General features: G+C 35.8%; 1 protein-coding gene across 2 annotated transcripts; it reads left to right on the forward strand.

Moving 5' to 3' along the window:
- Positions 1 to 247: 247 nt before the first annotated feature.
- Positions 248 to 11796, forward strand: LOC122294410 (dihydropyrimidinase-like). Of its 2 annotated transcripts, none has more exons than XM_043103116.1 (13): positions 248 to 430; positions 539 to 709; positions 2045 to 2096; positions 2703 to 2972; positions 3106 to 3317; positions 5513 to 5633; positions 8203 to 8290; positions 8401 to 8479; positions 8799 to 8886; positions 9004 to 9044; positions 9132 to 9202; positions 9346 to 9502; positions 11428 to 11796. In XM_043103116.1, the coding sequence occupies exons 1-13, from the start codon at positions 338 to 340 to the stop codon at positions 11617 to 11619; spliced, it is 1635 nt and encodes a 544-aa protein (XP_042959050.1). In that variant the 5' UTR covers positions 248 to 337; the 3' UTR covers positions 11620 to 11796. The 2 variants fall into 2 exon arrangements, with proteins under 2 accessions (XP_042959050.1, XP_042959051.1); XM_043103117.1 differs by having other exon boundaries at positions 249 to 430; positions 9150 to 9202.
- Positions 11797 to 15556: the final 3760 nt, after the last annotated feature.

Genomic DNA, 15556 nt, shown 5'->3' on the forward strand with positions numbered 1-15556 from the left:
AAAATATTAGTTTGAATATAAAATAGTAGATCTTCAAATTTGAAGGAAGAGCAATAATTACTATAACTCAAAACTTTTTAAATACCTCTTTGATAAATTTTATTTTAAAAAAATTTATCAAAATTTGAAAATGTATTAATTTTTGATGAAGTCAATGCTAGTGTAATTATACTCGTAAATTTCAAATATCATTTTTCATTTTTTTAAAAGAATAAAAAACATGCGACAAAATTTGAAAAAGTAGCGAATATTTGGCAGCTCACCTGGCGGCTGGCGTCTCTGTTCCTGTTTAACAGGGACTCGCTTTGTACTTCAGTCAGTCTCATACTCATCGGTCATGGAGTCGAACTCCAAGAGCCATATATTCGTCCATCTCTTCTCTCTCGCGCTTCTTCTCTCTACCTTCTCTTCCGTCTCTGAGTTAAACGAGGTACCCATCTCTTCAACTATTGACTACCCGGTTGAAAACTTGTTTTTCTATAAATGATCAGGTCAGATGAAACGAATGTGTTTTCCCCCAATGTTTTATTTTTTTCAGTTTTGTGATTCTGGGATTGGGCTTGGTGAATCCAAATGTGGAATCTCGTTGTCAACCTCTTCTTCGAAGATATTGATAAAGGGGGGGACTGTTGTGAATGCTCATCGAGAAGAGGTTGCTGATGTTTATGTGGAGGATGGGATCATAATTGCTGTGAAGCCCAATATCAAGGTTTTCTTGTCTTTTTATTTTTTATTTTTTATTTTTTTTTCTAATCTAGGGAATCCAGTTGATGATTTGTTTCTGGATTGGTAGAATATGGTAATGGTTTGTCATATCTGTAAATTAGACTAATGATGTAAATGGTGGAACTGGGTCATATCATAGTGTTAAAGGACAGCTGAGTATTGAACGTAATATAAATTATATCTTATATTTAGGTCGTTCCAGAATGTTACGTGGAAAATTTGAAGTAAACTAAATTTTATTGATCATAAGAATAGGCAAGAGCCCAAGTATAGCAGTTTGGACATTTACTTGGGATTTTCTTAATGTCACAAATTTCCTATATTTAGTAGCACAAATGAAGCGAATATTTTTTTGTTTCTCCACCCTCCCGTTATGTATTACTTTATTTATTTTATCGTTTCCAATTTCATTTTTTATAATTAGATTTTATTAGTTGAAAGGCTCAATCTAAGTGCAGAGGAAATATACTAGAAATCCACTTAACTAGAGGAAATACATCTATGTAGAAGGGAAAAAGAAACAAGGAAATCATGAAAGTTAAGCCCATTAAGGTCTATCGCAGCTGTCCAAAGGAAGAGGGTGTTGAGGAAGAGGGTTTTGAATTCCTCTATCTCATTGGGGGCTAGTGTAGGATATTCATAGCAAATTAGTTTTGAAAAAGGTGGCTGATAATTGCATGAAAAGTCCTAGAAGCTAGCCAAGCCTAGATATTTGACAATCAATACCGCACTTTGGTATACTAAAATAAATAATTTATCCTTCATAGGGTGCTGAACATGTTCTGTCAAAATTAATCATTCCCGTCTCCTTGTATCTCTAGGCTTATAGCAGATTAAGGCCTCAAGCTACCATGCATCATGCAACTCATCGCTCTTACATTCACAAGCCCACTGGTAATATGGGATTTTGTACTCTCTGTCTCTTGTGTGTTCCTTTGAATTGTTCAAAAATTGATGAACGTTTTCAAAAAGGAAAGCATTTATTCATTTAGCTTCCCGTATTGCCCTTACACATGAATCTGCCTTTCTTGGCATATCTAAGGGCATTTAGGAAGCTTCTTTGTTTCATTTAATGCATATCATTTGTAAACATGATCTATTATGGACGGAGGGACTATATTTCTCAAAACAAATACTTTTCACATTGAGTTCCATGATGCTTTTTGTTACAGACATATAGGACTTGTTTGTTCTGATTTTCATTGGCCCCTTCCATATTTTGGCCTGTTGTCTACTCTTCGTATTTCCTTTTCAATTTTTTTATTCCATGCTTGCTATTTTTTGTTTTTCTTTTGACTTGTTTGATTGCCTTTGGCAGGTTCCTGATCATGTTACTGTGCTTGATGCCACTGGAAAGTTTGTCATGCCAGGTTAGTTTTCATATTACGACTACTGAAGAGATCTCCAATTTCACTATATTTGCTTTGGAAGTGAACAACACTAGGACTATGGCATCAACATTTGGAACAGAGACTTGCATATTTCTTCTTTCTTAGTTCCATTCACGGTTGTAACATTTGGAACAAGAAGACTTTACCTATTACTTCTTTCTTAGCTAGACGTCCGAGACAGACCATTCTTCTTCATTGCATTTATATGACAACCGATGAAAACAAAGTAGGAAAACTGGTACCAAAAAGGCTTCTACAAGCCTACAATCCCTTCTATCATACCTTAGGAAGTTGGAAGGATAGAATCTAGTATTGCGTGGTTCTTGCAGGGCTTTATCCTGTGCTGGGTTCAGTCATATTGAGTTCCAGCCTTTCTTGACATATTACACCTAAGAAGTGTCAGGACTGGCCCCGATTTTTATCCCTCAGTCACTCATCATCTCAAGCTCAATATATATATATATATTTTATCTGAGCATCTCAAAGTTTTACTGCTTTGCCCATTTGTGTTTCCAACACTTATTGGTAATTGGGTATAATCCAGTCCTTAAATGTTCTACAACCACATTTTTGTTACCCCAACAGGTGGAATTGATCCTCATGCACACCTAGCTATGAACGGATTGGGTATGGAGACAGTTGATGACTTCTTCAGTGGTCAGGCTGCAGCATTAGCTGGTGGAACAACAATGCACATTGATTTTGTTATACCAGTTAATGGGAGTTTAACAGCAGGTTTTGAGACCTATATAAAAAAAGCAATGAAGTCTTGCATGGACTATGGTTTCCATGTGGCAGTTACAAAATGGGATGAAGTTGTTTCAAAAGAAATGGAAATCATGGTTAAGGAAAAAGGTTGGTTTTCTATACTTGTAATTTGTACTGCACAAAATTTGTCTTCCATTGGATTTTGGTGAGCACTACTTTAATTTCCTCTTTGTTTCATATGAAGCGTGTTTATGATTTTATTGTATATTCCAATATATAGGTATCAACTCCTTCAAGTTCTTCCTGGCCTACAAGGGAGTATTTATGGTTAATGATGAGCTTCTATTGGAAGGGTTTAAGAAGTGCAAGTCCCTTGGTGCTTTAGCTATGGTCCATGCAGAAAATGGAGATGCTGTATATGAAGGACAGAAGAGAATGATAGAACTTGGTATTACTGGTCCAGAGGGACATGCTCTTTCAAGACCCCCATCGGTAATCTTATATGGAATTGCTGTTCTGGACTATGCTATTTAGTAGTATCAATCTGAAAATAAATATGATCGAATGGAATTCCTCTTTCGGACCATGTTATTCTATTTTATCTTTCTTATTTTAACCATTTGCAACTTTTTTTTTTTTTTTATTGTTATGATGATGGGCTAAAATTACTGATTGGGTGCCTCTCCTTTCAAATAGAGTATACATTGCATTGCATTACAGGGATTTAACTGTTTCGCCACTCACACTATAGGTAATGAACTCCTGTACTTTTCCTACCCTTTTGTTTCGTGTCTATCATCACATCATGACCATTTCTCTGGCTTTTTTTTTTGGGGGGGGGGGGGGGTTGGTGGAGGATATTCTTATGCAATGCCACATGAGGTTGATGACACTCAAAATGTGATAAAAGATATACCTCTTCGGATCGCACCCTCATTTATCCGTTGAAAAAGAAAGAAAGAAAAAAAACTAGGTATAAGAAAAAACTAACAACAACATCCAATTTCATTTCAAAGATAAATTAGAAGTATCGTGCTAAGCCCTCTTCTTAAAGAGACTCTTTGTGTTAATCAATAGTGGGAACTACTGTTCTTCTACAAAGGCATGATGAGGGCCATCAGCTATAAAAAATATTTCTGTGCAGGACAGGGAAATTTGAGTCCCATGTTCTCTGTAATCCCTAAAGGTCACCCATCTAGTTAATTGAGGAACTATGTGGCATCCTTCCTAAAATAGAGATGATTGTAGAAAATGTGAAATATTTGATAGAATCTGATTCGAAAACATGGAGTGTAAGAGAAATTCAAATGTCATGGGCCTGTCATGTCTATCTCCTCACCACCGACTGGTGCTACGCTACTTCATCTCAGCCCTCTCTTCTATCTTTTCATCTATCTACCAGTTATTTCCTTGCTCATCTGAGGAATAATTACTCAGACACAACTAAGTGAGGCTTACGTAGGAGTCTTTATGCGAGCTGTATGCAGTGAGAGTCTCACACATGACGTTCTGTCTATACATGTAGTGTACCTGATCTGTAACACGTAAAAGCAGCCATAGTCCGGTTGTGGACATACGATAGCCATGTCTCTCAAGAAAAAAGAAAATGTATACATACCCAAGTTAAAAATAGAGGAGAACCCAAGACACTCCCATAGGATTGCTTCTGCTGTTGATAAGAAACCCAGTTGAGGATTGTACGGCAAGACAACCTTGGTTTTAAATTATTTGCAGAAAAGATCTAATTGATTGCCTCCAAAGTCCTAGGCAGTTGAAATATATAAGAGGTGCTCATTGTCATTTCTTTGTTCTAGTTATGAAATAAAATTTATATTATTGGTTCAATTCATGGTATCTCTTTCTTTTGATCCCTCTTTTTTATTTCATTATTTTCTTCCTTTATTTTTTTTTTTTTGTAATTCCTTTTCTGATTGGTAACAACTCTGTAGAAGACTTACAGAGTAAGGACGTGAGGTCCTTAAAATGACCCCAGTATTTGTCATGTGTGACATCATCACCATCATTATTGTCGTTATTATTGTTGTTGTTGTTTTTATTAATATTATTTTAGTTTTGAGAATGGAAGCATCATCCTAAATGTTTCACTCTTGTCTAAAACATGACACTTACATTCATAATTTATCACTCTTGTCCAAAACATGACATTTACATTCGTCATTTACTTATAAAAAAAACTTACATTTGTCATCTCTCAAGGCTGCTGCATGAACTGTTATTTCAACTCATGGCCAAGGCTTCATTTGTTTCCTTCAACAAATTAGCACATATTCATTATTAAAGATATGACCCATAAAAAAAAAAATTATTAAAGATACATTTTATTTCCTTGTCTTCTGGCTCAAAAATACTAGAAGCTCTAAAATTTTGGCATGGTAAATAATTTTTCTTTAGGGATAAGCTGCTCTTTCTTTGATAATCTGTGATAAAGTTATATGCTTCTTAATGGAATAGTCAATATCTTTAGTTTCATGGCTATACTAAAAGCATGGTAACTGCTTGTAGTTACCTCATTTTTCAGTAAGTGATGATACATCACTATGTTGTTTGGTTGGGCTAATGACTAAAGAAGTATATCTGTTCTTTCACTTGTAGTTGACTCCCTAAAAATTTATTCCAGATGTCTCTGAAGAAATTCACCATATGATTTGACTTTGATGTCTATACAGCTGGAAGGAGAGGCAACTGCTCGAACAATTCGTTTGGCAAGTTTTGTGAATACTCCTCTCTATGTAGTTCATGTAATGAGTATTGATGCTGTGGAAGAAATAGCTAGGGCTCGAAAGACAGGTCTTATTCTCCCTACACTTTTAGATTTTTGTTTGATTTGATAAAATTATTTTGACTGCATCATCAGTCTACTTTTATGGAGTATCATGTTATTGGACTGTAAAAACTGCACCTTTACATTTGAAATTGGGCATTTTCCTTTTTGGTGGCATATAATGTCAATTTTTTTTGGTTGCTTATATCCAGATATGAATGCATATGTACTTTTTCTCACTCTTAGAAATATGATAAAACTAATAGGAGAGAAGCTTAGATGCTTATAGCAGTTATACTGGAACCAGATAATGGCCATCTTTTAAGCATATCAGAATGTTGAAATTGCGACAAACAGACAATGGGATTATGATCTATTCCACTTTTTTACCTTTCCTATGGGCATTGCTATCCTAAAATAGCATTATGCAGTTATATATCTTGTGAGTTCTTCCTGTGTACTTGGGCTATGCCTCTTTATTTGTCTTGATAAAATTTTCTTATTCATCAAAAAAATATATTTTGTGAGTTCGGAAAAAAGACAAGTACATGATATTTTTTATTGGCACCGGGTGTCTAAGAACAGTATCCCTACTAATCCTGGGGTGCATAGGCTCTCGACAAGGAGTTTTCCACAAGTGCAAATCGAGTAACACAAGGGGAAAATCCTCTAGTCTGATGGCCCCTAGAGATTGTTTGCACCCAAAGGGATTTGAACCTTAGACCTGGGGAGCATACCCTCAATCCCAAGGCCTTTACCACTTGAGAGTAAATGATATTAGATTTGGTCAGTCTTAAGTATTGCCCTCGTCATGAAATTATCTGTTAAGGTTTTGGCGGGTGGGATCATATATTTGGTGTTTACTTCCTAGGGTGGGTCCAAAGCTCTCTTCAATGAAAGAAAAGTTTGCTATATGATATGAATGCAATTTCCAAAAATTGAATGATTTAATATTAATGAGTGCTATATTCCATCTCTTAACTGCCGACTTAGTGGGCTCGTGTTTTTTTTTTTCCAATTGCAAAAAGTGGCTGACGTGATGTCAGCATGTGGATGCTTCTACTAGCATACTTCCAAATATTTCAAATTAGAGCATATTGATCATAAGCAGGACCAGCACATAATAGTTGTTTCTTGCTAGGTTCACTTGTCATTCTTACCCTCAAAACTCTTGAGATTAATTTTTTCGTTCTGTTAAGGTGGCCATGGATTATCTTTCTTAATTAATCACCAAGGTTATCTTTTGAATGCAATGAAATCTTTGGGATAAAACAATGCATTTAGGACTTAGTGAAGGGATGCCAATTCAAATCCTGTACTTTCAAATTAAGAGGATGCTTGTACTAGTCCACATCTAGATGCTGATAAGATCTCATGATATCATCATAACAACTAATAAGTGTATATTATGTTAGGAGTTACTCTAGGATTTGGCTAGAAGGAGAAGATAAGAAAGGAGGAAATAGATTGTCTTGTACAGCTTCTTGACCAAAAGATCCATTCTTTTACTCAATCACAAGGCTTTGATGGATGAACTATATTGCTTGGATGGTGTTAAATTATTGAGATAATTTCCAACGAACCTAAATACTTACCTAAGCGTTTTTCCAACTAATTGGGCCTAGAATTGTCTGACGACATATCTCTCTCTTAAATCTTTGATAAGAATGCCTTTACTGACTCTTATTAGTTTCTCTTTTGCCTTGCCTCTGGCCATTTCCACAACCTTTAGGTTACATAATATTGCAAATTTTCAAATTTTCTTCCCGCTATGTCATAGCTTTTCTGCACAGGCTGAACCATCTGAAATGATTTCCCTTCATCTTATCCTTAACTGGTGCCATCTCCACCCTTTTAAAAGTTTCTTCATCTTTCTCCTGTCTTTCATTTTGTTATCGTGCATCCTCATCTCAAATACACATTTTTTGGACCAGGTGTTTCAGTTGGCCACTTTTGGTTCCATAGTTCACTGTCAGCCATATAGCAGTCCAACAAAAAACTTTTCCTTTCAACTATCTAAACAAATACAATAATCAAAATGTTCTCATCAATTTTCCCTTAACAATTTTTTTTGACAATTGCTTCCCTTAACAAAAAATTGATCCAAGATGCTAAAATTGATTTTATTAGGGCGTGAAAGGAACTTTAATGTCAGCTGTCAACATACCAGAACCATCCTTCTCAATGTATCTTTAAAATGTATTGTCCTAAAAGGCTAAAGTTGGAAGAAATGGCTCTCACGTTGATATAGACATGCATACACCATACAAGCATGCGGAGAAATTTGATGAGTGGGCTATTAAGATCCTTTGACACGTATTCTTTCCCATCCTAGCTGGTTGATTTAGTTTGCCGTGATCTTCAAATTGGCATTTTTCATTACTAAGAGTCATAATACCCTTTTAACTGGGTATTATAGATTTATCAAAAAAAATACCCTTTTGACTGGGTAAGAGACATGCTGGGTTTGCTTGATCTCTTGGTTTCCTTATCATAAAAGGTCGCAATTTATACTGATCTCCTGGTGCAAATTTTTTTCTTCTTTCTTTATGATTTATTGATTAGAGAAGACAACCACTTGTTTTCTCAATTCAGGGCAGAGGGTTATTGGAGAGCCAACTGCTGCTGGGTTAGCCCTTGATGGTTCTGGGGTTTGGGACCCTGACTTTATCACTGCAGCAAAGCAAGAACCTTCGCCCCTTTTATTTGCGGTTTATTTTATTATTTTGTTTTTTGATTTTTATACTTTCTGTGGGTTTTGACTATTCAACATTACATCCTTTCGTGTTTCAGATTTCTCATGAGCCCCCCTCTTAGGGCACCTGGACATGACAAGGCCCTTCAAGCTGCCCTTTCGACAGGAGTTTTGCAGGTTTCTATCTCCTCATTAGAGAAAGTAGTTTAATCACAACAGCTGGGATTTTTGACGTCCCAGTAGCTTATGATTTCATATGAGATTTTAGAAAGGCTTCCAAGAAGAAGATGGGTATTCTTATCCATTACATGGGTTTAAAAAACATTTTTCTATGAATTCAGTCTCCAAATTTATCTGATAACTATGTGCTAAAAGCCAACACTATACCCGCTAATTTGTCCGACTTTCTTTCAGTTGTCAGATTGCCTAAGACTTGACCTTATTGGTTTTATGGAGATTTGAATTTGTTTCTCAGGGGGCACTTTAAATTGTGCAGCTTGTAGGAACTGACCATTGCTCCTGGAATTCTACACAGAAAGCTCTAGGGATGAATGATTTTCGAAAAATTCCCAATGGTGTCAATGGTGAACACACATATTGGTCTCTTAAAATTCTTTAATCATTTATATGGGTCTGAATAAGTATTTGGGCCCAATGTATGTTATACTACTTTCTAATAGATGTGGCCTGGAAATCTTTAGGTATTGAGGAGAGAATGCATTTGGTATGGGATATAATGGTGGTAAGTTTCAAGAAATTTCTTGCCCATTCCCTCAAAATAAGAAGATCAATATAAAATCTGTTCTAGAAATTGCTCCTTTTTTTTCAGTTTCATGTATTTGTGCAGGAGTCTGGCCAAATTTCTGTCACCGATTATGTTCGGGTAACAAGCACGGAATGGTATTCTATTGCTCTGATTATCTCTGGTTGTTTGATATTTAATAAAAAAAAATTGAAAGCAAATATTATGTGTCTTGCTATCTAATCCTCGTTAAGATGCCTGAAGTATGACTAAATGATCTCACCGTCTGTGATTTTTTCAGTGCTAGGATCTTCAATATATATCCAAGAAAAGGAGCAATTCTTCCTGGATCTGATGCAGATATAATTATACTCAACCCAAACTCAAGCTTTGAAATAACTGCAAAGTCCCACCACTCCCGATCGGATACAAACGTTTTTGAGGGAACTAAAGGAAAGGTAGTCTTTGTATCTGCTATCATTTAGAGATTAAATACTTATAAAAAAATCATTTAGAGATTAAATGGTTTTTTTCTTATAGAGCTATAATTTGTAGACACACCAACTTCCAGATATCTAGACATGGATGCAGCCATAAATATGTTTCTGTGACTTAGTAATGCCATAAATATTTCTTAATTATATATATTGAAATATGTCTGGCATGCAAAAGAATAGTAAATGATGAATAGTCATACATTAATGTTGCTTGTGAAAAATACATAATATAGTTAGAGTTTCTGCAGAATCCTGAAACAAATGTGGCTCCTAAATTCTTTTTTTGAGTTTATAATGAGCGTGGGACATAGGTGGATATGATTGTCACGGCCTTAAATGTAATGGGATAAGTTTTTTTTTTTTTTTTTTTTCCAATCATGTAAGCATTCTACAAATTAAAGGTTTGTGCTTAAGAAGGCAAGGGGTGTGAGCTATGATCTATACGGACCTAATTGGTTCAAGAATTTTGATAGGTGGATACGGCTATTAGCCTGTTTGTATGTCTTGGCAACCATCTTAAATTTGTAGGTTAATCCATGTTTCAGTGTGTGCAAAAAATACTATGAGATAAAAAAATAAAATCAAGAAAATAAAATCTATTTATATCTTTCCTGAAAAGAAATGCATAACACCCTTTTATTCCTCATTTATCTACAACGAATGAAAGTTTTAGTTAAGCCAAGATGATGAATGTTGCTACCTTTATGTTTCGGTTTATTTGAAAAAATCACAGTGTCTGTGAGAAAGCAGAGTGTTATGTTCATTTTGAGTGAAATAGGGGTGCAGAGTGGTGCCGCATATCTTTTCCTAAATATGTTTTGAAGACACCTAAATTATGAGAATCTTATAAAATGGCTGTAATATAGTGAAATAGGGATGCAGAGTGTTGCCACATCTTTTCCTAAATATGTTTTGAAGACATCTAAATTATGAGAATCTTATAAAATGGCTATAATATAACAAATAGAACTGATTGTGTGCCATAGAGAATCTTTTATAGATTTCATGTTATTAAATGCGTTAATCAGTGAAAGTGACCACCTGCTTTTGTAGTCAAGTGGTTGTTTCCCCCCCTTATAAGTGGCATATAATGGTTGGAGATTATGGGGTTTAGTGATTATTCTGTTCTGGCCAAAAAAGAAAAGAAAAAAAAGGAACCCACAGCTGGAAATAGAGAACAATGTCACCGCATCTAAAATTCCCCATCACCATGTAATAGCACCACCATTTTCTTGTCAGTTACCTCATTGGTTAAACCTTATGTTTTATGTATTTCTTTATCTTCATTGATATTGGTGTAATCTTTGCTTTTATTTTTTTTTTATTTTTTAACATCTTCTATCTTTTGTTCTTTTGGAAAAATACCCTTTGCAATTCCAAACTGTCACCCCATCTGCAACATGATACCCAAAGACCAAATTTGACACATTGCATCCTCAAAATAATAGTTTGAGTGTCACGTTGCAAAAAGGGTGACAATTTAGAGTTACAAAGTATATTTCCCCCTCCCCCCTTCCTTTTTTCCCTTCATGATACAAAAACACGAGAGCAAAGCCATTCCAGTTGATTTTTTTGAATGTCTGATACTATAAATGTAAAAATGTCCATGCAAATTGCATAGACAAATAATGGAAATGATAATTGATTTAAACTCAATGTGATATTTAGTACTAATAATACTCGATTCCAACCATCTTTTCCCCCCACATAATTTGTATATATGTTGCTCTCCTTACGAACCTCCCTTTGGTCACTGTTGAATTCTTTGTACATGCTTGTATTTGATAAATCTTCAAAGTCCTCTCTCACTCTGAGATCATGCACATTGATATATCCCATTTAAATTTGTCTTACTTAGGTTTTAAAAGTTGACTTAATGTTCTTAGGGAAAAGTTGAAGTGACAATTGCTGGAGGAAGAATTGTTTGGGAAAATGATGAACTGAAGGTTGTTCCTGGTTCTGGAAAGTATGTAGAAATGCCACCATTCAGTTATCTGTTTGATGGAATTGACAAGTTAGATGCCAAGTATTTGTCTTCCCTCAAAGCTCCAGTAAAGCGATTTAAATCCACAGCTTAAACTCATGTTGTATTACCTCAACAATATTTAGTTTTTCATGGAGGAACAAGAATACACGATGCTCAAGTATGCATGGTCTTGAGCGAGTTTGTATGAAATAGAGATGAAGGAGGTCATGCTCCTGCCACCATCTCACTGTGTAATAATTTAATGGAATTATTTTATACTGGTTTCTAATTATGTTATTATTATTATTTTTTCCTTGAGTCTGAAGAGCTAAAAGCTGTGGAAACTCAAAAAGAGGTAGTAAATGGCATATGCAGCACACTTTAAAGGTTACAGAATATTTAGGCCAAAGTAAAAGATAGGAAAGATTGCAGATTTTATTGCTTATGCTTTTACTGATGAACCTGTGCCAGCGTATTTACAGGACAGAACTCGTAATTTAGCCCAAGGGTGCAAGATATTGACAATGAGGGGGTTGGGTTCTTAGAAAATCAGGGCCTAATGCAGCAATTGATATAGGTCAAAATCTTCTGAGGATTGATTTACTATCATTCTTCATCTTTCTACAACAATCAGAAATTTATCTATCAATACTTGTTATGGCATGCAGTACCATGTAATGATCCACAGGCATTGACCAAGGGGATATGGACCAAAACAAGGTCTTAACATTTGCCAAAATGAGAAAAAACACATTCCCTCTAAACCAATCCTGGATTATTTAAATTGCCTTGTTTTGGCCGGGTGATCATGAATCTCTTTTCCACTTATATTTGGACAACTTAATTATAAGTTACCTCTTAGCACATCATGCTCAGGTGTTTTGTTTGTTCAGATGTTTTCTGGTGTTGACGAGAGAGAATATTTTAGAATTCGAGAGTTTGTTAGGATTAAGGGATGTTTGGAGAATGAACTGAGATGGGAAATCGGTAAATAATAGTGAGATGATTTATAAATAGCAGTGAACTAGTTTGAGTTAATATATTTTATTGGGTCTTGGAAAAATATTATAAAGTGAAAAGATTGTTAAAATATAATTTTTTAATATTATTTCTATTTTAAAATTTGAAAAAATTATATTATTTTTTATGTTTTGTTTGAAAGTTTGAAAAAATTGTAATGATTAGATGAAAAAATTGAAAATCTAAAATTGAAAAATGTTTGTTTGAGTGATGATTGAGAAGAAAATTATGAAAAATTTTGAGATGGTATGAGATGGTATGTGTTTCCAAACAAGTCTGTGAAAGTTATTCTCTATACTCAATACGTTAACTTAAGAAAAAATAATATTTTTTATTCTAAATCTTGTCATTACTAATTATTAGTGATTTGATATATCACTCATCTATTGCTTAGGAGTTTTGCACACCGAAATTAGTTGAAATGCTATTTTTAATGTGATACCTCATTTTTATGTGTATTTTTATTGAAAGAGTATTTTAATTTAATTAATATATTAGTTCTTCTATTTTAAATTATTGTATTTTAATTGGATTTATTTTAGGTTGATGAGGTGTTTAATTTATTTTAGTCTTTTTATAGTTTTTAAATTTGTTTTCGTCGGATTAGTTTTTGGATTCCAGAGGATCGGATCGGATCTCATTTCTTTTCTTCATCTTTTCTTTTTCTTTTTTCTTTTTCTTTTTCTCTTTTCCTTTTCTTTTTCCTTTCTTTCTTTTCTTTTTTTCTTCTTTTTCTTTCTTCCTTCTTCTTCCTCCCGCGCGCAGCACGCTCTCTCTCTCTCTCTCTCTCTCTCTCTCTCTCTCTCTCTCTCTCTCTCTCTCTCTCTCTCTCTCTCCAGTTTCATTCTCAGCCTAGACCACCACCGTCCGGCCACCGTGGCCTACACCACCCACCCAGAAACTTCCCCCTCTGGCCGGTGAACCACCCCACCAAGTTTCACCTCCATCCGAGCCGCCGTTTGCCGCCGAGAGCTCATCTAAGCCGCACGATTTTTGTGCATTTCAGCCGCCGTCGCTCTACCTCCGGCCACCATCTTTTCACTACTTCATCACCTACTTCTTGCCGTCCTACACTACTCATTTTCGGCCCCGATCCGTTGCCGGAGCAGCTCCCACGAGCTCAACTTCGATTTGCCCTTTTTTTACTTCCACCGCCATTTCCACTGCCACCCACGATCAAAACTCACTTACATTAGCTTCATAAATATCTCTAGGCCTTTCCCTATCAATTTCAAGTCTTGGTTCCCCCGTTCGAAAGTGGATATTTTACAACCCACGGCCACAGTGTATTTTACACTGTTACATTGCTTTTTCTCCTCCGTTTGCAACATCGTGATCCTTCGAAAATTATCAAATAGCGCTATAAGTATTTTCCAAACTCTATTTTAGATTTAAACATATTATTGCTTTTACAATAAATTCATTGACTGGTTGGTTAATTCTGGACTGAGTCCGAGGAGTCGGGGGTCGGATGGATTGAGGACGGAGTTGTTTGATTTTGTTGATATTGTGATTGGTTGGATGATTTGTATCTTGAGGTGTGCATTGCATGATGCATTCATGTGCATGTTTTAAATTGAGAAAAACTGGTTTTATTTGCGCAAATAGGTTTTCGGGTATGTGTGTATCGCGACCCTAAGCTGGGATGGGGTATTATCTCGGTGGAGCTCCTTTGGTCATTCGGATAATACCGAGTGACATCTCCTGGGTTGTCGCTGGACGACGACCGGATCGCACAATACGGTAACGTTGTCGTGCCGACTCCGTGGTTCCTAGGCTGACGGGGACTAGAGGATGACCTAGTTCAAGTACGCGCTGGGCGCGAGATTGGGCATCGCTCGTTTAGGTGTCACACGCGTAGTCGTTGCCTGTGGTGTGACACATGAGCTAGAGTGTGCGGATGATCCCTAGGGGAGATCACGGTGCATGCAATAAAATGGAACTAGTTTTGGATTTGGATACAGGCCATTTTCTGGAAAAAATGGCGAGGTTATGTTTGAGGTTTTGTGATCCATTTTCTGAAAAAATGGAGGTTTATTGATTTGGGCCATTATCTGGGAAAATGGCAAGGACTGGTTTTAAATGATATGTTTTGGGCCAAAATTGGATTTTGGCGTGCGTGGAAAATGTGGTTTTATGGGATATGTGCATTTGCATTCTTTCATGCATATTGTTTGAGCTTAATATGTTTTTATTTTGTGGCGTTTGAGATCTTTACTTACCTGCGGCACCATTTTGGTACCGTAGATTTTGATGTAGAGGTTGAGGTGGAGGAGGAGGCTGAGCCCGAGGAGGCGGCTCCGCCGGAGTATTGATTTGGAGTTTATGCCTTGTAGTTTGGTTTAAAACGATACTTGAGGCTTGTAATATTTTATTATGTATGTTTTAATCGGGTTTGTATTAAACAAAAATTCTGATACTTAGTTATAAGAATTTTATCATCCGCTGCGTGTTTTTATTGCACACTTGTTGCATGTATACACATTTGATACTTGGCGATAGGGTGGTGATCCGTGTTATCATCATCCCGACGTCTCGATCTCCACATGTCTATACGTGAGATTTGGGGGCGTCACATTCAAGCATTAAATATCAATAAAAACAAAATATATCAATTGTCTGAACAATAATACCCACACAATACATTTCACAATACATGTAGTAAAATATGAGTGTTTTGTAAAATAATATTACTTTTATAAGATAGTTTATAAAAATATCCCTCATTTTAAAATATTGCTATTAATGACGTGTTTCGTACACTTTTAGGCCGGGCTCTTAGCGGTCGCGATCTTATTCTTGTGGGGCCTGCAACAGAGAAAAGGAAATCAAGAAGAGTGGCCTTAGGATAGCCTGAGTAACTTTCGATGCTTAAGTCAGTGACAAATTACTAAAAAGTTAGTGAAGATGATGAATTAAGAGTTTTTAGCGGGAAGACTTGATTAGAGAGAAATCCGATCCTTTTACCTGAAGATTGAGGGACCTTATATGCCCAGCCCAGGGGGTTAGATGGCCATACCTTGCGGCTT

Source organism: Carya illinoinensis, chromosome 14 (assembly GCF_018687715.1).
Source record: "Carya illinoinensis cultivar Pawnee chromosome 14, C.illinoinensisPawnee_v1, whole genome shotgun sequence".
Classification (NCBI taxonomy): Eukaryota; Viridiplantae; Streptophyta; class Magnoliopsida; order Fagales; family Juglandaceae; genus Carya; species Carya illinoinensis.